The sequence below is a fragment of the Chionomys nivalis genome, chromosome 5, assembly GCF_950005125.1.
Source record: "Chionomys nivalis chromosome 5, mChiNiv1.1, whole genome shotgun sequence".
Classification (NCBI taxonomy): domain Eukaryota; kingdom Metazoa; phylum Chordata; class Mammalia; order Rodentia; family Cricetidae; genus Chionomys; species Chionomys nivalis.
Window position 1 is genome coordinate 25,389,098 of NC_080090.1, and position 23,227 is coordinate 25,412,324.

Consider the following 23,227-nt stretch of genomic DNA (forward strand, 5'->3'; position numbering starts at 1 on the left):
CCCAAATTTTTTCTGGGTGATATTAAGGTATGTTTAAATCCTTCCTCTAGTACAAAGCTCACCCTCACATACCGGGGTAGAAAACACAGCAATGAGGGCAAAGTGATTTTACACACAGAGAAAGAATAAACGCAGGGGTCTGAGGATCCATGGCAACCAGGAGTGTAAAGGAGGAAACATCAGAGCCTCTCAGGCGGAGAAGTGGGTGTATCTTACTACAGCAAGAGTGGGTCAGGCGAGGATGTAAGGTCCCGGTAGTCGGAACTGGGAGAGAACCCAGACAGACACTCACTCCACAGCCTTAAGGGACACAGTACCGGTAAGGTGGCTCCACCCTACCCCAAGGGCTTCCAGTTGGGCTCTGGCTCAGAAGGCTGGCCCTTGGTTCCAGCAGCTCAGCAGACAGATTCTGTGACCAGGAAAGCAGATGTAGACCAACAGCTGGTAGCAGATGCGCTTCTCCAGCAAAAATCTAGTCCACAGTGTAAGGCAGCCCCTTAGGAATCCCTTCCTCTTCCTGGCTATTCAAAATGGAAAAGCCCCACAGTCATATTTCAACAGGGCCAAGACTGTGCTGCAAAGGGTTGGACCTCCTGGTCACGCCGCAGTCGCATCATCTGGGCTTGCTCTACCTGCTTCATAGATCCAGGATGGACCCGGTATGGCCTCGTGGTTCATCACTCGGCGCTGGGGGCCACTCTCATAAACCTCTTCCACATGGAGCTTTCTCCTGAACGGAAATCTACTTTCTCAGTTAGTAAATGCTCGCAGGAAGTACTAGCCCCACTGGGATGTGTACAGAAATTCGCGCTGAAGATTAAGTAAGGAGGTGAGTGTGTCCCTGAAGACTCGCAGGGCCAGTGCTGCCACTCTGCGGACCCCAGCACAGTTCTCATGGGTGAGCAACTCTGCCCTGGCACAATCACATTTCACTCTCGGAATCACAAGTGTGAAACCCGAGGGGGCACACCGGACTAATAGCACCAATCGAGCCCAGGAGAACAGTCAAAATCTCGGGTTTTGCATAATAAAAATGAGACCTGTCATTCCTGAGAAAGGAATGGCAGCTGAGGAGAGGAAGCGAGACAGGAAGAAGGCCCATTCGCAGCAGTGCGTGCACCTGTCAGAGACCGAGTCTGGCTAAGTTGCCACCAACTGTTACTGTGGGAACCAATGAGCAGAGAAAATGGCAAGGCAAACAGGGATGGAAAAGAAAAAGTGACAAACACATGGGCAGCTGGGTGCTTCTTGTTCAGGGCCACGCAGTCAGAAAGAGTGGCCAGGAGCAGAGGCTCTCCAGGGACAACTGAAGCCTGCCAGAGTTTGCCCAAAGAAACCTCTTGTTACAGATAAGCAAGGCTAACCCAACATCTGCATTCAGCTGCAGGAGCTCCCCTCCCCCCATACTGAAGAGCAGATGTTGCTGGAACTCCCCATTCTGCCTACAGAGAACAGTTTTGAGAACAAATCAGTTTTGGAATTAGTGCCACAGTACAGCTTAGCTATAACTCCCCTCTAACACATCCCCGGGACACGCCCAGGCCTATGCGCCAATATACCTCCATCCTTTAATACGGGGAGGATGCCCGTCAGGGAAACAACACAACCTTCTAACCCGGGGGTGGAACTCAAGGTCCTTACCCCAGCCCACGGGACAAGGGCCAAATGAGACTTCCTTTCTTACTACTAAACTCTCAGAAAAGAGCCTCTGGGACTCAGCATGGAGATCCTGAGACACTCTAGCCTTCTCCATCGAGCCAACCAGGATGTCAGAGTTTCACGGAAAAAGAGGAAATTTAGACTGTAAATAACAAACATAGTTTGGGAAGAACAGCCAGGAAACTTCAGATACAACTTAATTAGGAAAGCTTGGGATAGAGCTGAACAGGTGGAGAAGAAAAAGAAGAATGAGACGTGGGGACCAAGGCAGTATACGAGAGGATCTTTCCTGAACAATGGAGGGATTAGGACTGGGGACGCGCGGCAATGTGGTGACCCGGACTGCACAGCCCGAACACTACAGGTGGGTGTGGGTGCGGGATCCAAACGCCAACAGAGAGGGCAAACGTCAGGAGAGAAGGGTCAGAAGAGTCTAGCGTTAGACTAGTAGGGATTTAAGGTTGTGCGGTCTAAGAGCCAAGGGGACGCTGAGAGGAGACCCGGAGAAGGAGCCGTGCCACCTTTGGGAGGGGATCTCGGTCCGTACCGGAAAGTGAGGTACCCTTAATTTGCTATGGCAAGGTAGGAAGGGTCAGTTTTAGGCTGGCATCTGGTAAGAGACAGGTCTAAGACGGCGAGGGGCAGGGGCACTCCTGGCCCCAAGCAGCCGTGATAAGCCGAGGAGTGTGAGGGTCCGGGACTCCCTTCTAGACTGCGAACGCCCAGCACGGTCTCGCGGGAGAGGAAGGCACCGCAGCCCTAGGGCCCGGTCCCCAGGCCGGAACTCTACGGGCAGGAGGGTCCCTGGGGTGGGGCTGGCCCGCGGCCGGCGACGGGGCCGGGGAAGAGCTGGGGTCCCGGACTCACGCATCAATGTGCTGAAGGCCACGACGCCGAGCAGCCCCTGCAGGAAGATGCCGAAACTGTGCATGAGCGCGCCGCTCTCACAGCGGCCCGCCCCGGACGCGACCGTGGAGGCCGGCCCTCCCGGCAGTCCGCGGCTCACGTTCCCTCCCGAGCCTTGCATGGCGGCCTGGCGGCAGGGCGCGAGGGGCCGCCCGGCCTCGCTGCAGCCCGGGCCGCGCCACCCAGCCGCGACCCGGGACCTGGAGCTGGGAACCGGTACCTCAGCCCGCGGCCGCCCCGGCGGCGCGTAACCCTACGTCTGAGATCGCAGAGCTTGATTGGTCGGGCCAGGCGTGAGGCGGGCTTCGCCTCTCCGGGGGCGGGGCTTCGGCCAGGGCTAGGGGGCGGGGCCGAGGGGGGGGAATCTGCAGGTAGACAGAGCAGGTGAGCCAGACTGTGTGGAAGAAAATCCACAGAATCTGGTGCTTTATCTAGGTCGTGAGGGTAGCGTCAGGGTCAGTGATTAAGTCTGTCGTTAGATCCCTTTCCCCTTCAAGGTGAGTCAATCTTTTATCCCTGGACATGGATTCTGCCCCCAGATTCGGATTCACCACTTCAGAAATGGAGCCCAGTAACTTGCAGCTACATTATGCTGAAGCAAGGTGTTCAATCTCAGACTGTTTTCTTGCCACGCCAGACACTGAGTGTTCTACTTTTATGGTCAAAAGCCAGAGGATTAGATTCATTAGCCAATGCTCTAAAGTGAGTAGTCCCCCGAACCCTAAACATAATTTGTGGAGTTTTTGTTTTGAAACAGGCTTTTGTTTTGTCCAGGAGGTCTTCAAACAAGGACGGCCTTGAATTCCTGATTCCTAGCCTGCACCCAAGCTCTGGGATTACAAGCCCGCGACTCCAGTCTGATTTTGCTGTGTTGAGATTAGGGTCTTGTTGAATTGCCTAGGCTGATCTGGAACTTCTGGACTCAAATGATCCTTTCATCTCTGCCTCCAAGGGAACACTAAACTTGGCTCCTTTTTCCTTCAACCCAGCCACTTTCTCTTTCTAGAAGAGTGAATTTAAATGAGAAGTCAGCACGTGCATGTCCCTGCTTTGCTCACTTATGAGGAGGTACGACTACAAATTGAATTTTTTAAACCAGGCCTGGAACGTGTTATATAGACCAGGATCTGCCGGCCTCTGCCTCAAGGCATACACCACCACACCCAGCCTGATTTTTTTTTAATGCTAACGTTGGATATTTGCTGATCTTCAATATGCCAGTGTGCAGACACACTCATTTAACTCTTCCTACCCAGACTCCTAGACTTCTCTGGTGTCTCTCTAGACTCCTATTGGACCTTCCTGCTCCATGTCAATGGACATATGTGTGCTACAGGTCCAACTTATTATTATTGCTGGACAATAAATAATATCTCAGGAGAAATTTCCCCAAGAAGTTCTAATTATCAAAGAAGTCTAAATGATATCCAAAGATTTCCTAGGTTAGCAGGAATATTAACTCTATAATTCAGAAGAAAGTGCAATTCTCCAGCCTCTCGACCTACTCACATAGCATTCTGACTGTATGGATGCTGCTTCCTCCTCCTGCTCACGCAGCAAGCCCCTGACCGCCCTCCCCACTGCGCTCTCACTCTCCTTGTGTGCAATGCTTTTCAGACTGTTAGAGGTAGGACAGAGTCAGCTGTGTGACCTGAGAATGAGCTTCCTGAAGGCAGAACTAGTCTTGATTCACTCTTGAATCCAACAGATTTAGCATACAACAAGTGTAAATTTAACTGAATTTTAACTTAAATTTGAAAATTCTCCACAAATTTATTGACCATGGGGGAAAGATTAAGAAACTAAATGGATAAAGGAAAGTTAAAATTGCATTATTCCCTGTAAGTCCAAGAAGGATCTTATAAAAAAAAAAAAAAAAAAAAAAAAAAAAAAAAAAAAAACCCTAACAGATACAGTTCATGTTCAAGAGAACCAGAGAATGTGTCTTAAAGCAGAAGAGACTGTAACTGGGCATGAGATTATTAGTTACAACCAGGTGATGGTGGCACACACAAATCCCAGCACTCAGGAGGCAGAGGCAGGTGGATTTCTGAGTTCAAGGCCAGTCTGGTCTACAGAGCAAGTTCTAGGACAGCCAAGGCTACACAGAGAAACCTTGCCTAGAAAAACAGGACAAAACAAACATTATTTTTACTTATTAGTTACTTGAAGACACAGTTCAAGAAAAAATTGCACATAAAGGTGAAAAATGTTTGGGATAAAACATTGCTCTGTATACATTCAGATGTGGATGATTCTACGGCCTGCAGAGGAACAAAAGACAAGAGGATTCTGCTTATTCTATCTCTTCTTAGAAACTTAAAAAAAAAAAATCTAAATCCAGAAGGGATAGCAAAAGACAGGGGGCTTCTAGACCTTTATTTGAGTAGGAAGGGTCTCTCTTACTCATTAGAAGAGTTTGGGAGAATGTACTTAGCAATAAAGCTGAGGCCCACTGGAAAGAGTCTCAGAGAATGTACTTTAGCCAGAAGCTTTTCTTACTATGAAATTAGCACAAATGAAGTTAAAGATAAACTAATATCTGTTTAATTTTCTCACAATCACCTAAAACGGTCATATCACAAACCTACTAATTTGCCAAAAGAAATAAAAGCACACATATATTCATTCAAAATAGTTTTGCTTTGTTTTTAATCCTTTAAAATTATAACCATCAAACTTGATGGGAAATAGGTATTCTAGTGCATATTTCTCCTTAAGTGTACTTGGTCTTCAATGCATAAATTTTAAATTAAGAGTAAAAACAGCAAGCAGGTAGGATACAATGCCAAAAGCATCTCATTTTGTTCCAAACAAGCAACTTGATTTTTTTTTTTTAAAGCAAAATACATTAAATAAGGTGCATTACTTCCAAGGAGAGAGTACTGGAAAGGCCTAAGGACAGAGCTGGAACAAGCCTGGAATCCCAATCCTGGCAGGCCTCTGATTGTCATTAGAGAAAATTCAACTAAAAAAAGAGGGAGGTGAGGGAAAAGCAAATGAGCACTCTCCAGACAAACATTCCAACTGTTTTCTCCAGAGACTTCAAACGGACTAGAGACTGCCCAAGCTTTGTAGACTTCCGTCTCTACCAATCTGCTTTGTGATCTGAGCTGCCCTTAAAGTCTATAACCTTCAACATTCTGTGACCGCCCCTAATCTGCCAAGCTAGACACAGTTAGGCAGATAAGTCATCCTACAGGAACCCTTAGGCCTGAGTCTCCACACATCCTGAGTACAGTCCCTCTCACACATCAGCAACGGTGACACCGCTTCACGGTCAGCAAGCTCACCCCCTTCTTCCCACGGCTCAGCTCCGCACTCTATGGCTGGTAGTGACAACTGTCTGGTGACTCTGCTGCCTGTCTCCCTTTCACAATGCGTCACTGTGGTAGGCTAGGCCGGAATGCCACGCCAGACTAGTTAGAAAAAGCACTAGCAGAGTCTTCGACCTTCCCGACAAACCTTCATTCCTGTTTCTTCAGGTTCCTGTGAATTTTTGACTTCTTAAACACTGCAGCAAGAAAAAAATCACCATGCACTGCATTTAATAACCATTACCTTATGTCTCAAACTTAATGCTGCTCACAGAGCAAAGCTACCGGTGTGGCTGAAGACAAGCACTGAGGAAAACAATCCCCAAGTGAACGAACGGACCTGGAACCAGATCCATTTGGACTAGACTTTGGGCTTAGATTTCTTACAACAAAACTCTAGGTCAATGGGTAGCTTATGCGGATAAATTCAAACTCTCCAAGTACATATATTCTCATACAAAGCAATCATCAAAATTCATAAGTAAAACATTTAAAGTGAATAAAGCCAACTCTGGGAAAGTGACCATTACTTCTTGGTTGTACAGGAGGCTCTGCCCTTACAGAGTTTCTAATCAAAGCCATGGCCACAAGACAGCAACTTACAAAGGTCCTAAGACGGGAGACATCCAAATTCACAGAGGGAGTATCTTGTTAGCTCAAGTTTTCTACTTAGCTTCTGTTAGTGATTTGCCTTCCTCACTTCAAAAGGACAACATATGTCCTACTGATAAAACAGATTACTTAGGGACCTGTATGAATCTGCACACACATGGAATATCCCCAGTATGTAAGACAAGTTTGAACTCATTGTGTTTCCACAGTCCAAAGACTACCAGCACTTCTAATAATCAATGAAGTCAGAAAAGAATCTCTTCAATCTAAGTTTTTGCTGAGAGGTACCAAGTAACAATAAGTATCAGTGACAGGTTTTACAATGATTTTACATTGCTGTTACCTTTCATTTAGGTTCCCTGATGTTCTGTGTCTCTTAGAAACAGTGCTGGCTTGAGGGGGTGGGGTGTTGTGAGCCCTACCTGCCTTAAGCTGTATTCAGGCATCACGCTAGTAACTGAATCAGCTCCAGAGGGCACGTAAAATGTACTCAAGTGTTCAGGAAGCTTTGGTCCAATGCTCTTTCCCTTGTAGTAAAAAAACATTTTACTTCTAGGAAAAGAGACACACGAAGGCCAAACTCGGTGGTTTTCTAGCCTGCCTCTATCATAATTCATAAATATCTACCAAGATCATCCTTTCCAAAGGTTGACTACTACCCTTCCTGGATCCCTATTATAAACACAGGGAACCAAGTACATTGCTATAGAAAGGCTAAAGATAGAATTCAAAGGCCCCATTAATGCATCCCTATACTTGAAAAGGATGAAGGTGGCTCACAAAGGAAAACAGCAGTCACAAGAAACCCAGGAAATACAGTCAAAACATTGGGGCCAATCTGCACGAACAGGTCAACGGTTGGCTAAAAAGACCAGCATAGCTGTAAAGTCTAGTTTAAGTCCGCTAACTTCTCAGGTCTAGGAGGAGAAGAGGCCTTCCATGTGTTTGTAAGTTTGTCAACCCAGGTTAAACATAGATCACAAAAAACTTGACAGTAGGCAAGCTGTGGGAACAAGTGCAGGGAAACTCCAGACAACACACCTCTAATAAATTTATGAGGTTGGCTTTCTCAGAAACAGACTTCACATACAAATGTCCAAAATACAAACCCCTTCCCCAACAATGCAAGGTATTACCACCTTAAGAATCTCAGAATGATCATATTTGAACATCACTGCTACCCAACCTAACCCTAGCATCTTTGTTAAATGGAAAAAACAAAAATAAAACAAAACAAAAGCAGAACAAAACAGGGTCCCATATAGTCCAGGCTAGCCCAGAACTCACTACATAGCTGAGGATGATCGTGAACTTCTGATCCTCATTTCCACTTCCCAAGTGCTGGGACTAGAGGTATGTATCACCATACCCAATCTGGGATTAGGATTTTATACTTTAAAAAAGTTTTTGGCTAAAGTTTTCTATCTTTAATGGGCTATTTGTGGAGTCAGTGTCATGATAATTTCACATATTGGATTCTATGATGGTGTGATAAGAGCAGGGTAATAATCACTGCTAACGGTGCTAAGCTTGATCATCATATTGACTATGTGAAAAATACCTTGCATTCTATATTCATTAAAATGTATAAAAATTTAAATAAAGGAAAATGAATTTATCATAAAAAAAAAAAGTTTTTGGCGCGCCTTTAATCCCAGCACTCGGGAGGCAGAGACAGGCGGATCTCTGGGAGTTCGAGGCCAGCCTGGTCTACAAGAGCTAGTTCCAGGTCGGGCACCAAAGCTACAGAGAAACCCTGTCTAGAAAAACAAAAAAAAAAAAGTTTTGTGCGGAATTCTCATACAATCCTCTTATGTGTGACACCTGGGAGGAGGATGGGGCAGATAAGAGTATGCCGTATCCCAGTAAGTGTGCTCTCCTCATTCGCCTAACTATGACTGGCCTTTCTACAGGAGAAAGCAGAAACTAATGATGGCACAGTAAAACAAGACCATTGTGCCCCCTCCCCACTCGGGACCACTTAGGGCCTGTCATCTCTGATCATTCTACATTCCGTGATCTTTGAGTTCAAGAACGACATAATGGCACAGTCATTGCTGTCACCCTCCTTTTACTACAGCGATGTGAAATTCTACAGGTATACGTTTAGGTCCTCATGAGACCCCCTCTTGTATTGACTTAACTGCTGAGGTCTTGGAAAATTCTATGAAGACAGCCACCCCAAATCAGCCTGCCAATACCAGTTGTTTACTACTATCAAGTATGTTTCTCTCCAGCGGCATGAAAACTCCAGTTATTTTTTAAAAGCTGGATTTCTAAGTGAGCTCAGACAATGAGCTGTTACTTAGATGAAGCTTCTTCCAGATATGCCTGATGGTGACGATGTGAATAGTCACTGTTTTAAGACTTGGCTGTCAGGTCAAGAGTTATCCAATGAAGAACAGGATCGTGACTACAGACTTTCCCAGTGTTCATAAAAACAAGTGGGGGTTGAAGTGAGAAAAGAAAAAAAAATTCACAATTTAAATTTGTAATATTACCTTATATTTGCAATTTGTATAGTTGTTCAGAATTTACTCGGTTTGCAATTTTAAAACATTTTCAATTCTTGAGGAAAAAATGCTTAGGGTATAAATCTGTAGAGATCAAGGTAACCAAAAAATAAATAAATAAATAAATAAATAATCAACAAGGAAAACATTTAAAGGAGGCAACCTGTGCAGTATGTCTTTCCTTACTCATGGCTACAACATAGCAAGTGCTATTTTCTATAATAGCTAACAATGTCATTAAAAGTGAAAATTCACCTGGAATTTCATGTCAACTTGAGTTTAATTGAAAAAAAAAATTCAAAGACTGAGCTACTGAATGGGATTTCTCAGAATGTAAATTACATTCAATTTAAACTGGTGTGACTGGAGACAGGTATAAGCATGGCTACAGAGGTCCAGACTCCTCCACTACCTCTCCCATCCAAGTACCAACCAGCTCTGATTGGCTTTCCAGATGAAGCAAGATCTGGGACATTTGGGGTGGCGCTGTCACAGACTCCTCAATACTTATAACCAAGGACGCTACTAAGACACTCCATACTTTGTGCCAGCCAAAAGCCAGAGTTTCTCTCCTGTGCTTCTTCCGGGGCACACCTAGAAGACCGGGAAAACGGGCTTTACAGTGGAGCCAAAGGACACCACTGATTGTCACTGAGAGCAGAGACTCCAGAGGTGAAACAGAGGTAGTCAAACAACTCTAGAGAAAAATAAACATAAATAAAAGCCACTTAAGTATCTTTCAAAACTGAAACACCAGACATTAGTCTTTGTGAGGCCGCTTAACAATGGTGGCCAAAACTGGGTAAAGATGGACGTAACAGTAGAATTCTGAGGAGAAATTGGTTAAGGGACTAGTGTAAGTGCCACGTGGTATCGTTAAGAAAGCAGACAGGGCCTTCTCTAACTTCTGTCATAGTTTCAGCCTTCAGCTTAAAAATGGCATCATACAAAAAATGTCACTCATGGCTGTAAGCGCAGTCATCAACAGAGGTAGTAAACAAAGAAACTCCTACGAATAGATTTTAAAATGGATCAGCGTGTAACTATACATTCAAAACCCTAGAGCCGTATAATTATCCCCAAAATGAACTGCTTTAATTTAAAAAAAAAAAAAAGCTTAAAAACACAATGACAATGAAGCACTGATGTGCCTTAGGCACAGTCCCAAGTCAGTGCTGACTTAAAGCTGTGTCCTCTCTCTTCAAGAACAAAGTTCAGTCTACAGTGGGAAGGGACAGAATGGAGAGAACCAAACAGGTGCTGTCCAGATCACTCTGTTTTTCCATTCATGGGAATCCACAGTTTTAAGGTTGTTTTCTCACAACTTTTGGAAACTGCAATCTTCCGAGCAGAAGTCGTATTTCCACTGCAGGAGAGCCATTTTTGTGCTGTTTGTGCTTCCTCAGTGCATGTCCTCCTTCCCTGAAAGTGCAAAGAAAGCTAGCCAACATTTGCAGGACCCACAGCCCCAAGACGACTGTAGCCACCTGGAGAGCAGGGCAAACGGTTTACTGAACTGTGCTTCAAAGACCCAGCTCCCCCTGCTTGTCCTCAGTTGGCAAACTGCTCATAAAAAGCAAACTTGATCCTCTCTATGTGATGGCAAAGCTTGATGGCAGGGCCCAACTTCAAGTCCATGCACTCTTGAACGGTAGGAAGGGTAAGGAGCAAAAGGGCCTGCCCATCAATTTCCTGTTAAGGACAAAGAACAGAGTCCATGATGTGCGCACAAATGAAGCTTCTTCATGGCAGTTCTATTTGCACTGCCATGACCACAGTTCTCTGTTTCCCTTCATTAGTTTCCCCTTTAAAAAGTGCCAGACTCCGTCACCCTGAGAAGCTTTCGGAGTTAGTAATAAATTTTACCAACCTTGAGACATCGATATCTATGAAGCCCTGTAACTAACAATTAAATGTGAAAAGAAAAAATACTTTTAAAGGACTCTTTCTTTCTTTTTCTTTTCTTCTGTTTTTTTTGAAACAGGTTTCTCTATGTAACAGTCCTGATTGTCTTGGAACTCTTTTGTAGACTAGGCTGGCCTCGAACTCAAGAGATCCAACTATCTCTGCCTCCTGAGTGCTGGTATTAAAGCCGTGAGACACCACGCCTGGCTAAAGAACTCTTTCTAAATCTAAAACTATTTGAAAATACTAATGTTCTCCTACTTTGTAAAATTCCTTTAAAAAAAACTTCAAAGATGACCAGGCCTTTGTTTTATTTTTGGGACATGGTCTGACTATGTAGCCTAGACTGGCTTCAAATTCACTATGTAACCTAGGATGGCTTCCAACTTGTGAGCCTCCTACCACAACTATCCAAGCACTGGGGCAACAGTCATAGATGCTGTTCTGAATATAGCTACATCTTCTGCCTTCCATAGCTATTCGTGTTTGACCATACCTGCATTAAAACTGGTCACCACTCTAGAGTCTGGTATATCAGAGATGCTAACTTTTTTAAGTTTAAAAGCATCACAGCTGGAGAGATGGTTTGCTGACTGTTCTTCCAAAGGTTCTGAGTTCAATTCCCAGCAGCTCACAACTGTCTATAATTCTTGTTCCAGGGAACCCGACACCCATGGCAAATCACCAATGCATATAAAATTAAAACAAACAAACATTGTTTTTAAAAAGATGAGGTCAATTAATAGATGCCTGATTTTAAATATTTAAATTATTTAAATATTTATAGGATAGAATTCAATTTCGAGGGAAAACAAAGCAATAATCTGCTGCAATTATGGTACAAGTCCTATGAGTAGCAAGAGGAAACCACAACAATCTTTTGTACCAAAATATTTCCTAAATCTTGTAATTTTTGCCTATTATACACATAGCTCTTTACCAAACAGACATACATTATTACAGATTATGCTATTCATGGTTACCTGGTCCAGGAATATTCTTGCCAGTGGCGCACAGTCAGTGGTTCTGATGAACCGCACGACATCTGCCACACTCCACTTCAGTGGGTTACTGTCCAGGTGGAGCCTTTCGTCAACTTCAATCCTTATTTCCTTCAACAACAAGATGATGCCAATTGGTTAAAGCACTAACATTTTAAAAACCTCTCCCCAAAGAAATTCCATAATCCTTTAAGACAGGAGTTAAAGTAGACTTAAGACTAATGTCCCCCATACCCTATTCTCACTCTCTCGGACTGCTTTCTTCCAGCAAAGATGATAAGAGGCTCACATGCATTAGCTATCTGGGAAACTTATAATATAAATTTTATCAAATTTATTTATATTTCCAATGTGTTTCTGGACTGTTTTGGTTGTTCTTTGATAGGATGCTAGGGCAACTGTCATTTTTTTTTTTTTTTTTTTGGGTTTTTGGAGCTTTTGGTGCCGATCCCGGAACTAACTCTTGTAGACCAAGCTGGTCTCGAACTCCCAGAGATCCGCCTGCCTCTGCCTCTGCCTCCCGAGTGCTGGGATTAAAGGCGTGTGCTACCACTGCCTGGCTCAAATGTCATTTCAAATGAGAACAACAAGAAGAAATCTTTTATTGTCCCTGTTAATGGGACATTTTAAAAGTCCAGTTCTGTTTATTTTAGAGGGGGTTTCATGAGGCACCCAGTATAACTTTGAACTGATTCCCTGCCTCCATCTCCCCAGTACTGGGGTTAAAGAGTATGTATCATCACAACTGGTTTTATACTATGCTGGGGATTGAGTCTAGGGCTTCATGCACGGTAGGCAAGCACACCCTACCAGTTCTAAAGTAAGTTAGCTGTAGCTGGAACTATTATATAAGTCATACAATGTGCTAAACAAGACAGGTGAATAAGAATTAAATGGGTAATTTGTTTCTAGAAAACCATACATATTCTAAAAAATTATTTAAATGACACTTTTCTCTAAACCAAAAGGCAGGTTGCAAATAAGCTAGCAATGAAACTTTTTCTTCTTACTTAAAACCAGCAGCTCCTTGTGAAGGTCCCTCTATACATAATATCTAGATAATCCTTGAAACACATGAAAACCAGAGCATCGAGGATCACTTTGTTATTTTTTTAAGTTTTGTTATTATTTGTATTTGTGTGTGTATGTATGCACACAGTATACAGAGGGGCCAGAAGAAGACATCAGAACTAGAATCCCAGGCAATCTTGAGGGAATGGGTGCCAGAAATCCACCTGGAGTCCCCCAGAAGAAGAGCAGGATGTGCTCTTAACTGCTAAACCATCTCTCCGACCCTAGAAATTCTTCCTAAGTTCATAAGAAAAGAAGTGAGCAAGCACCATAAATGACAGAATATAAAGGAAAATGAAAGATTTTTTTTTCCCCTCCAACAAGGTACCTTTGGTGAAGGAGGCTTATTTTCATCATCTGAGAATGAAAGAGTGTTGGGTTCTTTTTTACTTGTCTGTGTGTCTGGGGGCAGTGGGGCGGACATCTCACTCTGGGTGGGAGAAGATGAGCTTGATTTTTTTTCTGACGTTTCGGATTCTTCCTGTAACTCATCCTGTTGTTCAGATGTGCTGCCCTCACTTAAGGACTCATCGTCTCCATCATCTGCATCATCCTCATCTTCTCCCCCACTTCCCTAAAAGAAAAGGAAAAAAATCTCACTGAAACTCAGGACAAACCAGTAGTCACGGAACCACAAAAACATTACTGCTGAGCAGAATTGAAATTATAAAGATGTACCAGTACTATGTGTGCAGACTGTAAAACAGCAGTCACTTGCCCCTATAAAGGACGGATGTGTCACAGATCTCATACCTGGGGTGAGCCCACTGGGGTATTGTCAACAGATGTAGAAGCCCGTTTCTTCTTATGAACAAAAATATTTTTCCGCCTTTTCCTCTTCTTACTGGCTTTTTTCAGGGCACAAGCTAAATTACTATGACCACCAGGTGGCCTCCCAATTCTTTTATTTTTCTTCTTTCCATAATAGTGTGCTAAATATAAATGACCAAAAAGAAGGAAAAAAGTACCTTCATTATTGTTGTGTACCTCAAAACCACAGGATTCCATTAGCACAGCAGAAAATGGATATCACTACATTTGTAGTTTAAATTCCACACATTGGAATAAGCAGAGAAATACATAATTTGATTTATACTAACATGTAAAAATGTAAACAATCCTCACTTTATCAAGGCAGACAACATCTCCATCAATCAGAGAGTTCTCAGGCCCCAATCACTCATTTGCAAGGCAACCACTTTTCTGATTCCCTCACTGCAGATGAACTTGTCTCTGCAGCACCTGCAGAGGGCACTGGTTTATAAATGCTTCTTTCATATAGTATGATTCTTTTAGTCTCATCTGTGCTCATAGTTAAGTAGCCAATTCTTTATGTTGGTGAATAGGATTCTATAGTATCGATTTACCCATTCATCGATTTCACTGTTGATGTGCACTTGGGCCATATCCTGGTTTTGACCATAATTAATAAAGTTGTAATGAACAGCTCAGGTTCTTTGCAAGAGCAGTAAGTGCTCTTAGTCACAAAACTATTTCTTTAGCTCCTCAAACAAGGCTCAAACAGGGTGTTGCCAAAAGTTAGCCTACCATATAATCAGTCTAAGAGTTATCTCCAAGAATAACGAGAGCCTTTGTCTTAAAGGAGGTAGATGGCATTGCTGAGCATCATCAGGCCTCTGTCCTGGGGCCTCGACACAGGAGTACACACAAAGTGCACATGAACATAAAAAGCTGCCCTTGCAACCTGACTGCACTGTTGTACTCACCAAAAAACCACTCCGCCCCACTGCCTGCACATTCTTCCCGGGTTCTGGTAAGGAAGGAAGCACTATTCTACTACTAACTAACTGTAGCTTCCACATTTGTGTGTCTGAGTTGTTCCTCTTATTACAACATACCTCAGTTCTATCCATGTTACTACAAATCTCAAACTTACATTACTGAGCTGTTGACATGTGCTTACTATGTATTTGTGTATCTTCTTCCACAATGTTTGTGCCACCTCTTATTGTTTAAAGGTTTCTTTTTACTTTATTTAAAAAACTAAAAAATGTGACACTGTAGATTGAACCCAGGATTGCACAAGTGCCCCACTAGTTGTAACTTGCTTTTTATTTTTGGAATTTTTTTAAAAAAATTAGAGATATATTCACATATAAAATTCACCTGGAGGTCTACTATTTACTGGCTTCAGTGAAGTAACTGCTGTATGAAATAATCACTAATTCTAGATAAATTTCTATTTTTTTAAAAAAATTTAATTGAACTGAAACTCATGTAACATACAACTAACTATTTTAAGTATACAATTCAGTGGTAGTTAATATATTCAAAATGGCATGCAGCTACCAGCTCTGTGTCATCTCATAACTTCCTTTTATATTACTGAGTTGTGGAAATTCGTAAGATGTTCTGGAGAAAATTCTTGGCTGGACACACACATTAAGGACATTTCCCTAATATTATGGATTGGCTTTCTCTTTTTAAAATGGAATTATTCAAAAAACAAAGTTCAGTTTTTGTTTTTCTGTTTGGATATTCACTGTTACTGGTGCCATGCTAACGTCAGTTCTTTCTTCACTGTCTGTCACCCTTGTTAAAGTCATCTGATTATGCAAGTTTCACTTTATCTCTAGATCCTCTATTTCAACCCACTATTTATTCTTTAATAAATTTCTCAATAATTACAATTGTCTTTTATGGTTAAAAAAGAAAAAGTCCTTCAACTTTAATTTGTTCTTTATTTAGAATTAAAAGTTCTGGGTATTCTAAATACTTCTTGTTTTTAATTAAAATTTAGAATATAGAGACAAAAACATGCAACAGCTTGTATGTGGTATATGCCTATAAGCCCAGTAATTGGAAGGTTGAGTAAGGCGGATAGAAAGTTTGAGGCAACCCGAAGCTACACAGTGAGTTCTAGGGCAGTCAGGGCTATACAAAAAGACTGTTTCAAAACAAGAGCTGGGTGTGATACTGCGTAATTGGGCTACATAATAAGACCTTGTTTAAAAAAAAAAAAAAAAAAACCAAAAATCCAAAGTCAAACTAAACCAACAAAGACCACAACACTTCCAACCCCCTCACACACACACACACACAAAGAAAAAACGGGGGCTTGGCATGTAGCTTAGAGATAGGGTGTTTGCTTAGCATGCATGAAGTCCTGGGTTCAATACCTAATACCACACATGGAGGGAGGGAAAAAAGAAGGGACAGAGGAAACAAGTGGGGGCGGGGATAATTCTGATTATGAAATAAAGTAATATAAATTTTTTTTCTAATATAATTTTCTGCAAAAATGAATTCCTCCTTGGTTCTTCTATTTTTAAAGATTTTTTTAAAAAAGATAAAATATAATAAAACAACAAAATAGAATGAGATCACATGACCCCAGTATATTATCATCTGATCCTTTATAGAAGAAGAAGATTGTGCTTCTCTGATAGCATGACTATCTCTATAAGATGTAAGATGACAAATGTTAAGGCTAACACATCTGAAAACCATTACTCACTGTATTTAGTCTTTGTAAGAACAGAGCAGTTCTCAGAACATGTATCCAGAACCATCCGTGGACCAAAAAGGTTAGGACAACATTCCAATTTGATACATGTTTGTCGGCAGAACTCAGGCACTCGATCTGCTGTCTTCACTATCTCAACAGTAGCTCGATAACTCTTCCCTTTATATCTACAATCAGAAAACATCAGATGCCAAACTTATCGCACCAATGTTCACCCTAAGAAAAATTTAACACAAGTATGTTGAAAATAGCTTTACTTGACTTCAGAGCTTGAGAATTCTCTTAATGATTATTTTTATTCTATGTGTGCTTATGTTTGGCCTGCATGTATGTCTCTGTGAAGGTTTTGAATGCTCTGGAACTAGAGTCACAGATAGCTGTGAGCTGTTATATGGTTTATGGGAACTGATCCTGGGTCCTCTGCCAGTGCTTTTATTTGCTGAGCCATCCTTCCAGTCCCCATACTTTGAGAATACTTAAAACAAAAAGAAAGTTCTGTACTTAAATCTGGTGTGGAGGCCCAAAAATGTGAGCCCATTCCACCTTGTCCAAAGGTCAGAGAGTTGGAACTTATCTCTATTCCTTCAAGGTAATTGTCTGTTTCTACCTCAAACAAAGGTCCAATCTAGATTTAGGTGTAGAGTTCTGCTGTCTCAAGGTTACTGTTAACAGGTGTGGCTAATATCCAGACCTTACATTTCAGGAATAGAGAAGTAGATCTGTTTCTACTCCAAACAAAAGTCTAAGAATCCAACTAAGTTCCTTCTCCTTTAAAAAGATAACTATGGATTCCACCCAGTGAGTGGTTTGCCAACAGAATATTTTGGTCTAGGGTGTAAGCAAAACTTGTCTTGTTCTAGAAATAAAATGTAGCCCACAACCTTCAATCAGTATGTTCATTTCCTTGTATCATGTTAATACAGTCTTTTTATCTTATCTTTGGGGTCAGGGGTATTTTAAGCAACTGGAAATTAAACGCAGGTGATTTCAGTATTCAATGTTTTCCTTTTTATTATTTTGTTTGCGTCTTCATCCTCTTTCCTGTTTTTCTGATACCCTGGCAAGAGGTATTTTTGTCAAGGATGGTTCCTGACAATCTGGTACACTACAACTTGAAAATTAAGTTATTTAAACAAGAAAGACAAAGGCTTTGTTTTCTGATCTTACGTGAAAGTTTATATGTGTATGTAGTCATTTATTTATCCATTTCCCTGAGCGATCAAACCAAGGGCCTGAAGTATGCTGGGAAAGCACTCTATCAATGAGCTCTGTTTCCCAGCTTTGAATTTTAAGTACTATTTTTACTAATTACTCTGAAAGCATCTTTTTATTAAATCTTCCTTTATCCTGAGCAGTGATCCTCAGAGTGTGGCTCAAGGACAATATGATATGCCAACTGCTACCCTGCCACAAAAAAGCTCAGGTCAGAAAGCAATAGTGAATGTTCATAAACTTTCACAAAAGTTTTAAAACAATTTTTTCTATCTTCACTCTAATAAAAGTGTTATGTTTATGTTTCTTAAAATTTATATTTCTTAGAATTCGTTTTTATCATATAACATAAAAGAAAAAATCAGCCTGGTTCTTTACTACAATCAGCTGCAGCAGCTACAAGAGTAGAGGGTGAGGTACTCTACTCACTTGGCTTTTAGGACTTCCCCACATCCATGCCACACAGAATCTTTGTCCAGCTGGAGCTCACGAAGGACACGACTGGGTTTGTAGGCTGCATTTATAAGTAAAGTGAGGACCTGAGATGGGTTTTAAGGCAGAAATGTAGATTCAGGAGGGAGGAGAAAAATCAGATCATTAGAATATTAATACACTTGCCAACCTTACGCATTTTGAAAGCATTTTGGAGATTATTTCCAGTTAAGAATGTTAACGAAATAGTAAAAGCAAAAGCATGTCAGCTACAAATTAAGAGTAATCAGATTCTTCACAACATTCAGGAAAAAACAAGTACCACAAATTTAAGAGTACCCTAGCATGTACTTCCAAATGCTTTTCCCATCATGGTGCACAGACAATTGTATTTACTTGGGACTGGGGAGAAAAGAGTTTACTTGACTTAAAAGCTACAGTCTTTCAACAGGAGAATCCATGCCGGGTAGGAAGCTAGTAGCAAAAACTGAAGTAGAAACCATGGAGGAACACTGCCTACTAGCTTGCTTCTCAAGAATTGCACAGCCTGATTTCTTATACAATCCAGGACCGCCTGCCCAGAATTAGCACTACCCACAGTGCACTAGGATCTCCTACATCAACCATTAACCAATAAAATGCAACAGAGACTTGCTGACAATCTAATGGAGGCATTTTCTCAGCAGAAACTCTTCTTTCCTGATTACTCTAGCTTATATCAAGTTGACAAAAACCAGCACGAGAACACTGTGCAGGCATCAGTCTTCTGATGGTCAGGAGTCTGGTTCACAAACTCTAGGTTACTCAGACTCTGCCTTGCCCTTTAGAAGACTGACAGGTTCAAGTCCTCAAACTTGTTACAAACAGTGCAACACACTGTGGCTGAAGGTACTGAAAGCCTGAGAAACACACAGCTTAATCATGGACTCGAGTTAATACCACACAACCTCTTATTGGTTGTAAACCAATCTCACAGGGAACCCATGCATACACATTTTTTTCTTTATACAAGGTCTTGCTTTGCACTCAAAATTCTACTGCCTCAGCCTCCTAAGTGTTAGAATCACAGGCACACGCCCCTACCACTCCTATCAGCCATTCCATCCACCCGGCTATTTTTTTTTTTTGGTTTTTCTTTTGTCTACAAGAAACTTAAGTACATACGCTCACAGAGATTAACCCACTCAGTACTGAATGATGAACAGGTCAAACAAGAAATGAAAAATTCCTGGAACTAAGTAACAATGAGAACACAATACAACAAAACACCTGGGGGAAACTTATAGCTCTAAGTGCCTACAAAAAAAAAAAAAAAATCAGAGCCGGGCGGTGGTGGCGCATGCCTTTAATTCCAGCACTCGGGAGGCAGAGGCAGGCGGATCTCTGTGAGTTCGAGGCCAGCCTGGTCTACAAAGGGAGTTCCAGGACAGGCTCCAAAACTACAGAGAAACCCTGTCTCGAAACCCCCCCCCCCAAAAAAATCAGAAAAAGCACAAAATAAATTACTAATGATGCAATTCAAGAATTTAGAAAAACAAAAACATATCAAATCCAAAAGATGACAAGAAATAATAAAAATTTGAGTGGAAATTAATGAAACTAAAATAAATAACACAAAGAATCAATGAATCTAAGAGCTGGTTACAGACAAGCAAGACTGAGAGTCCTTTAGAATTACAGGCATGCATCACCACACCCAGCTTTCCAGTGTCCTCTATACAGTGCTCAGGCAGTTTCTGACCAATACTTTTTTTTAGAAAGAAGGGAACCCACCTGAAGATTTGCTTAGGTGAATGATCTCTGAGGAGTCGAAACAATCGTGTGCTAATTTGCCATTCAGCATGGTAGTACCCAGTTTCCACTATGGGTTTGTGCCCTGAGTTGCAGCCACATATGACCCACAGTAAACTGTATACCATTTTGAGGACCCCAGTGAAATCTTTACCATCTGCCAACACATGTTGATTATCTCTGCCTACTGTGCCCATGCTGTCCACATTATCCATGGCCTCTGAGTGGCTGTGCCAATTATCAGATCAGTCCAAGAGATATCACAGAGCACGTCCTGGCTCAAGCAACCCTTGAAGTAGTCTAATGTCACGTAGGCTGATCTGATCTCACATTATAACAAGTAGAAGGTACATCTCAGTAAGGTAATATGAAAGAGGACTTTCATACATCTTTTATTATAGTATATTGTTATAATTTGCGATTTTGTTATTGTTGTTAATCACTTACCATGTCCAACTTATTAATTAAATTTTATCCTCTCCTCAAGCTTATGTGTCAGAATCGTGGTCCACAATATGATGGATATACAAGGTGACAGAATTCTTAAGAAGTGAGGCTGAGTGGGAGGTTGCCATGGTTAGTTTTTTTTTTTTTTTGCTTTGTTTGTTGGCTTTTTGAGACAGGGTTTCTCTGTGAAACAGTCCTGGATGACCTGGAACTCATTCGATAGATCAGGCTGTCCTTAAACTCACAGACATCCACCTGTCTCTGCCTCTGCTGGGATTAAAGGCGTGCACCACAGCCCCACTGCCATGGTCAGTTTAATTGTGGAAGACTGGCACACTGTAAAATAACCTGGGGCAGGAGTGTCAGTGAAGAACTGACTGGATCTGACTTCCTCGTGGGCCCGTCTGTAGGGGATCATCTTGATTATGTTGATTGATGCAGCCTAAAAGTGAGCAGCACCACTCCCTGGGGTTGGGTTCTGGGTATGTAAAAAGGAGGTCATCCATCCTCTGCTCCTCAGCTGTAATGTGATCAGCTGTCCCAAGTTTCTGTGGCCTTGACTCCCTACACTGAGGGTTGTAATCAGCATCAAAAGGCAAATACCCTTTTCTCCTGGAAACTGGTTTTGTCAGATCTGTCTTTTCCTTCCTTCTTTTCTTCCTTTCTTCCTTCCTCCCTCCCTCCTTCCCTTCCTTTTTTTGTGACAGCATTAGCAATTTAAACAAGAGGTCCTTAGAAAAACTGGAAACAAGACCTCAGGGGGACAGTAGGTTTCCAGTCTTTCTCAAGTTTCTTATTTGCCAAGAGAATTCTTCCTCACATGTAGTCTTCACTATGATTAGACAGAGTAAAGAAAAGCTTCACCACAAGCCAAATCAATAGGGATGCTTGGTCTTGGACTTTTTAGCCTCCAAAACTATGTACTAAATAAACCTCTTTTTCTTCATAACTAACCTTCCTCAGGCATCTTGTTACAAGAACAAAAAAGATTTAATACAATACATTTGGGGGGGAGGGGGATAAGGCTTGTTACTTTTCTCATTTCGAGGCACTATCTGATGTCTTAGAACTGTATTATGGCTAAGAGGGAACTACCATACATGACAGTTATATTTGATTAAACCTATAGCTGTTTATCAATGGCACATGATTCTCTCCATGTATGAGCCTGGGAGACTCCTGTTTAATTTCCAAGTTCTGTCCTAGGTCAGAACCTTACCTCTCTAAGTACCAGAACACAGTTCCCAGGTCCTACACACTGCGGCAGCTCAGCAATTCTTCCTTTGTTAAGATACGGCCCTGAGAAGCACCGGTGGTTGAAGTATATCTTTGGACAACAATATTTGCCATTGATCATCACTGGAAATGAAGAAACAAATATTCATTCACACTCTACTCCAGGTCTCCAATGATGAGCTGGGGGTGGCAACCAACCTATACACCATTATATGAGTTTTGAAATTACATATTTTTTTGTATATATGGAGTTTGTACATGCTATGCAAGCTTTGAACTACATTCCCAGCCAGTAAATACATATTTTTAAGATTAACATACTGTCTGACAATGTTCTTAAATATCTTATACTTACTTTTATGCTAACTTATGGAGTTTATCACTATCCTCAATTATATATGTTGACTAATTCCTGGGTAATGTACACAAATCTAGAGGTCCACATTTTTGATAAAAGAAGTAGAGGATCTACTCCATGAACCTAGTAGTCTTGATAGTCAGTTATTTCCAGTTCTTCAATATCAATTATTCAATAATGTATTCTATAGCATTCCTAGAGATGAATGTTGAACATTATCCAGACTTACAGCTTGTCTCCTAAGCCCCACCTTAATTAATATGTCAAATACACGGGGGCTTTTGCTTTATTTTATTCTGAGATAAGAGTCTCACTATGTAGCTCTAGTTGGCCTAAAGTTTTATATAGAACCATTAAAAGGTAACCAAGGATCTCTTCTCCACAATGTCACAAATTCTATACCTGAGTGTGTGGAGTTCAGCTGATTCTTCAGGCCCTCATGGACAGTTCTTGAAGAGAGTATTCTGGATCAAGAAAATAAAGGGGAAAAGAAACAAACAAACCAGTGAAATTACTTTAATACCAGCAAAGTCTTCAGGTTAGTTTCCTTCAAAAAAACAAATGTGGCAAGTTATAAATCAAATAGAAGAATGTTCTTAATTCACAACACCTTGTTTTTTTTTAAGTAGAAATTATTTTAAAATGCATATACACAGAGAAACCCTGTCTCAAAAATCAAAAACCACCAACAACAAAACATGCATAGGACAACTGAGCCAACAATCTATAGACATGTGATTATGTATATAAGTGTATGCATATATATGTATACATATACATATAAATACACTACAGTTCAGAAATTACAAAACTATATTATAAACCCTGTAAATTTTTTTGTTTTTGATTTTTCGAGACAGGGTTTCTCTGTGGTTTTGGAGCCTGTCCTGGAACTAGCTCTTGTAGACCAGGCTGGTCTCGAACTCACAGAGATCCGCCTGCCTCTGCCTCCCAAGTGCTGGGATTAAAGGCGTGCGCCACCACCACCCGGCCCCTGTAAATTTCTTGTGGGATTTTGATTGCTGTTGTTTGAGACAGGATCTTGGCATATATCTCTAGCTGATCTGGTACTCGCTATGCAGCCGGAGAGGGCCTCAATGTACATGGAAGTTTCTGAATGGTCCTGTAGCCATTCAGTCCAAAGAAATACACAGAGGCATATATTAGTTATAAACTGTTTGGTCTATTAGCTTAAGCGTATTATTAACTAGCTCTTACAACTTAAATTAACCCCTAATTCCTATCTGTATTCAGCCCTGTAGCTTGGTACCTTTTTTCAC

The 23,227-nt window shown here is 41.6% G+C and overlaps 2 protein-coding genes across 6 annotated transcripts in view; both read right to left on the reverse strand.

The window, feature by feature from the left end:
• Window positions 1–2,807, reverse strand: part of Stimate (STIM activating enhancer) — a 44,693-nt gene extending 41,886 nt beyond the window's left edge. The window contains exon 1 of the mRNA XM_057769969.1: window positions 2,527–2,807. Within this exon, the coding sequence (XP_057625952.1) occupies window positions 2,527–2,686 (160 nt within the window). The 5' untranslated portion in view covers window positions 2,687–2,807. The remainder of the gene's footprint in view (window positions 1–2,526) is intronic.
• A 2,468-nt stretch (window positions 2,808–5,275) lies between these two features.
• Window positions 5,276–23,227, reverse strand: part of Sfmbt1 (Scm like with four mbt domains 1) — a 118,023-nt gene continuing 100,071 nt past the window's right edge. For all 5 annotated transcript variants that reach the window (XM_057769830.1, XM_057769831.1, XM_057769826.1 and 2 more), the window contains 8 exons: window positions 22,350–22,411; window positions 21,573–21,712; window positions 18,113–18,222; window positions 16,463–16,638; window positions 13,738–13,916; window positions 13,313–13,558; window positions 11,896–12,024; window positions 5,276–10,699 (listed from right to left, as the gene is read on the reverse strand). In XM_057769830.1, coding sequence (XP_057625813.1) covers window positions 10,559–10,699; window positions 11,896–12,024; window positions 13,313–13,558; window positions 13,738–13,916; window positions 16,463–16,638; window positions 18,113–18,222; window positions 21,573–21,712; window positions 22,350–22,411 — 1,183 coding nt within the window. In that variant the 3' untranslated portion in view covers window positions 5,276–10,558. The remainder of the gene's footprint in view (window positions 10,700–11,895; window positions 12,025–13,312; window positions 13,559–13,737; window positions 13,917–16,462; window positions 16,639–18,112; window positions 18,223–21,572; window positions 21,713–22,349; window positions 22,412–23,227) is intronic.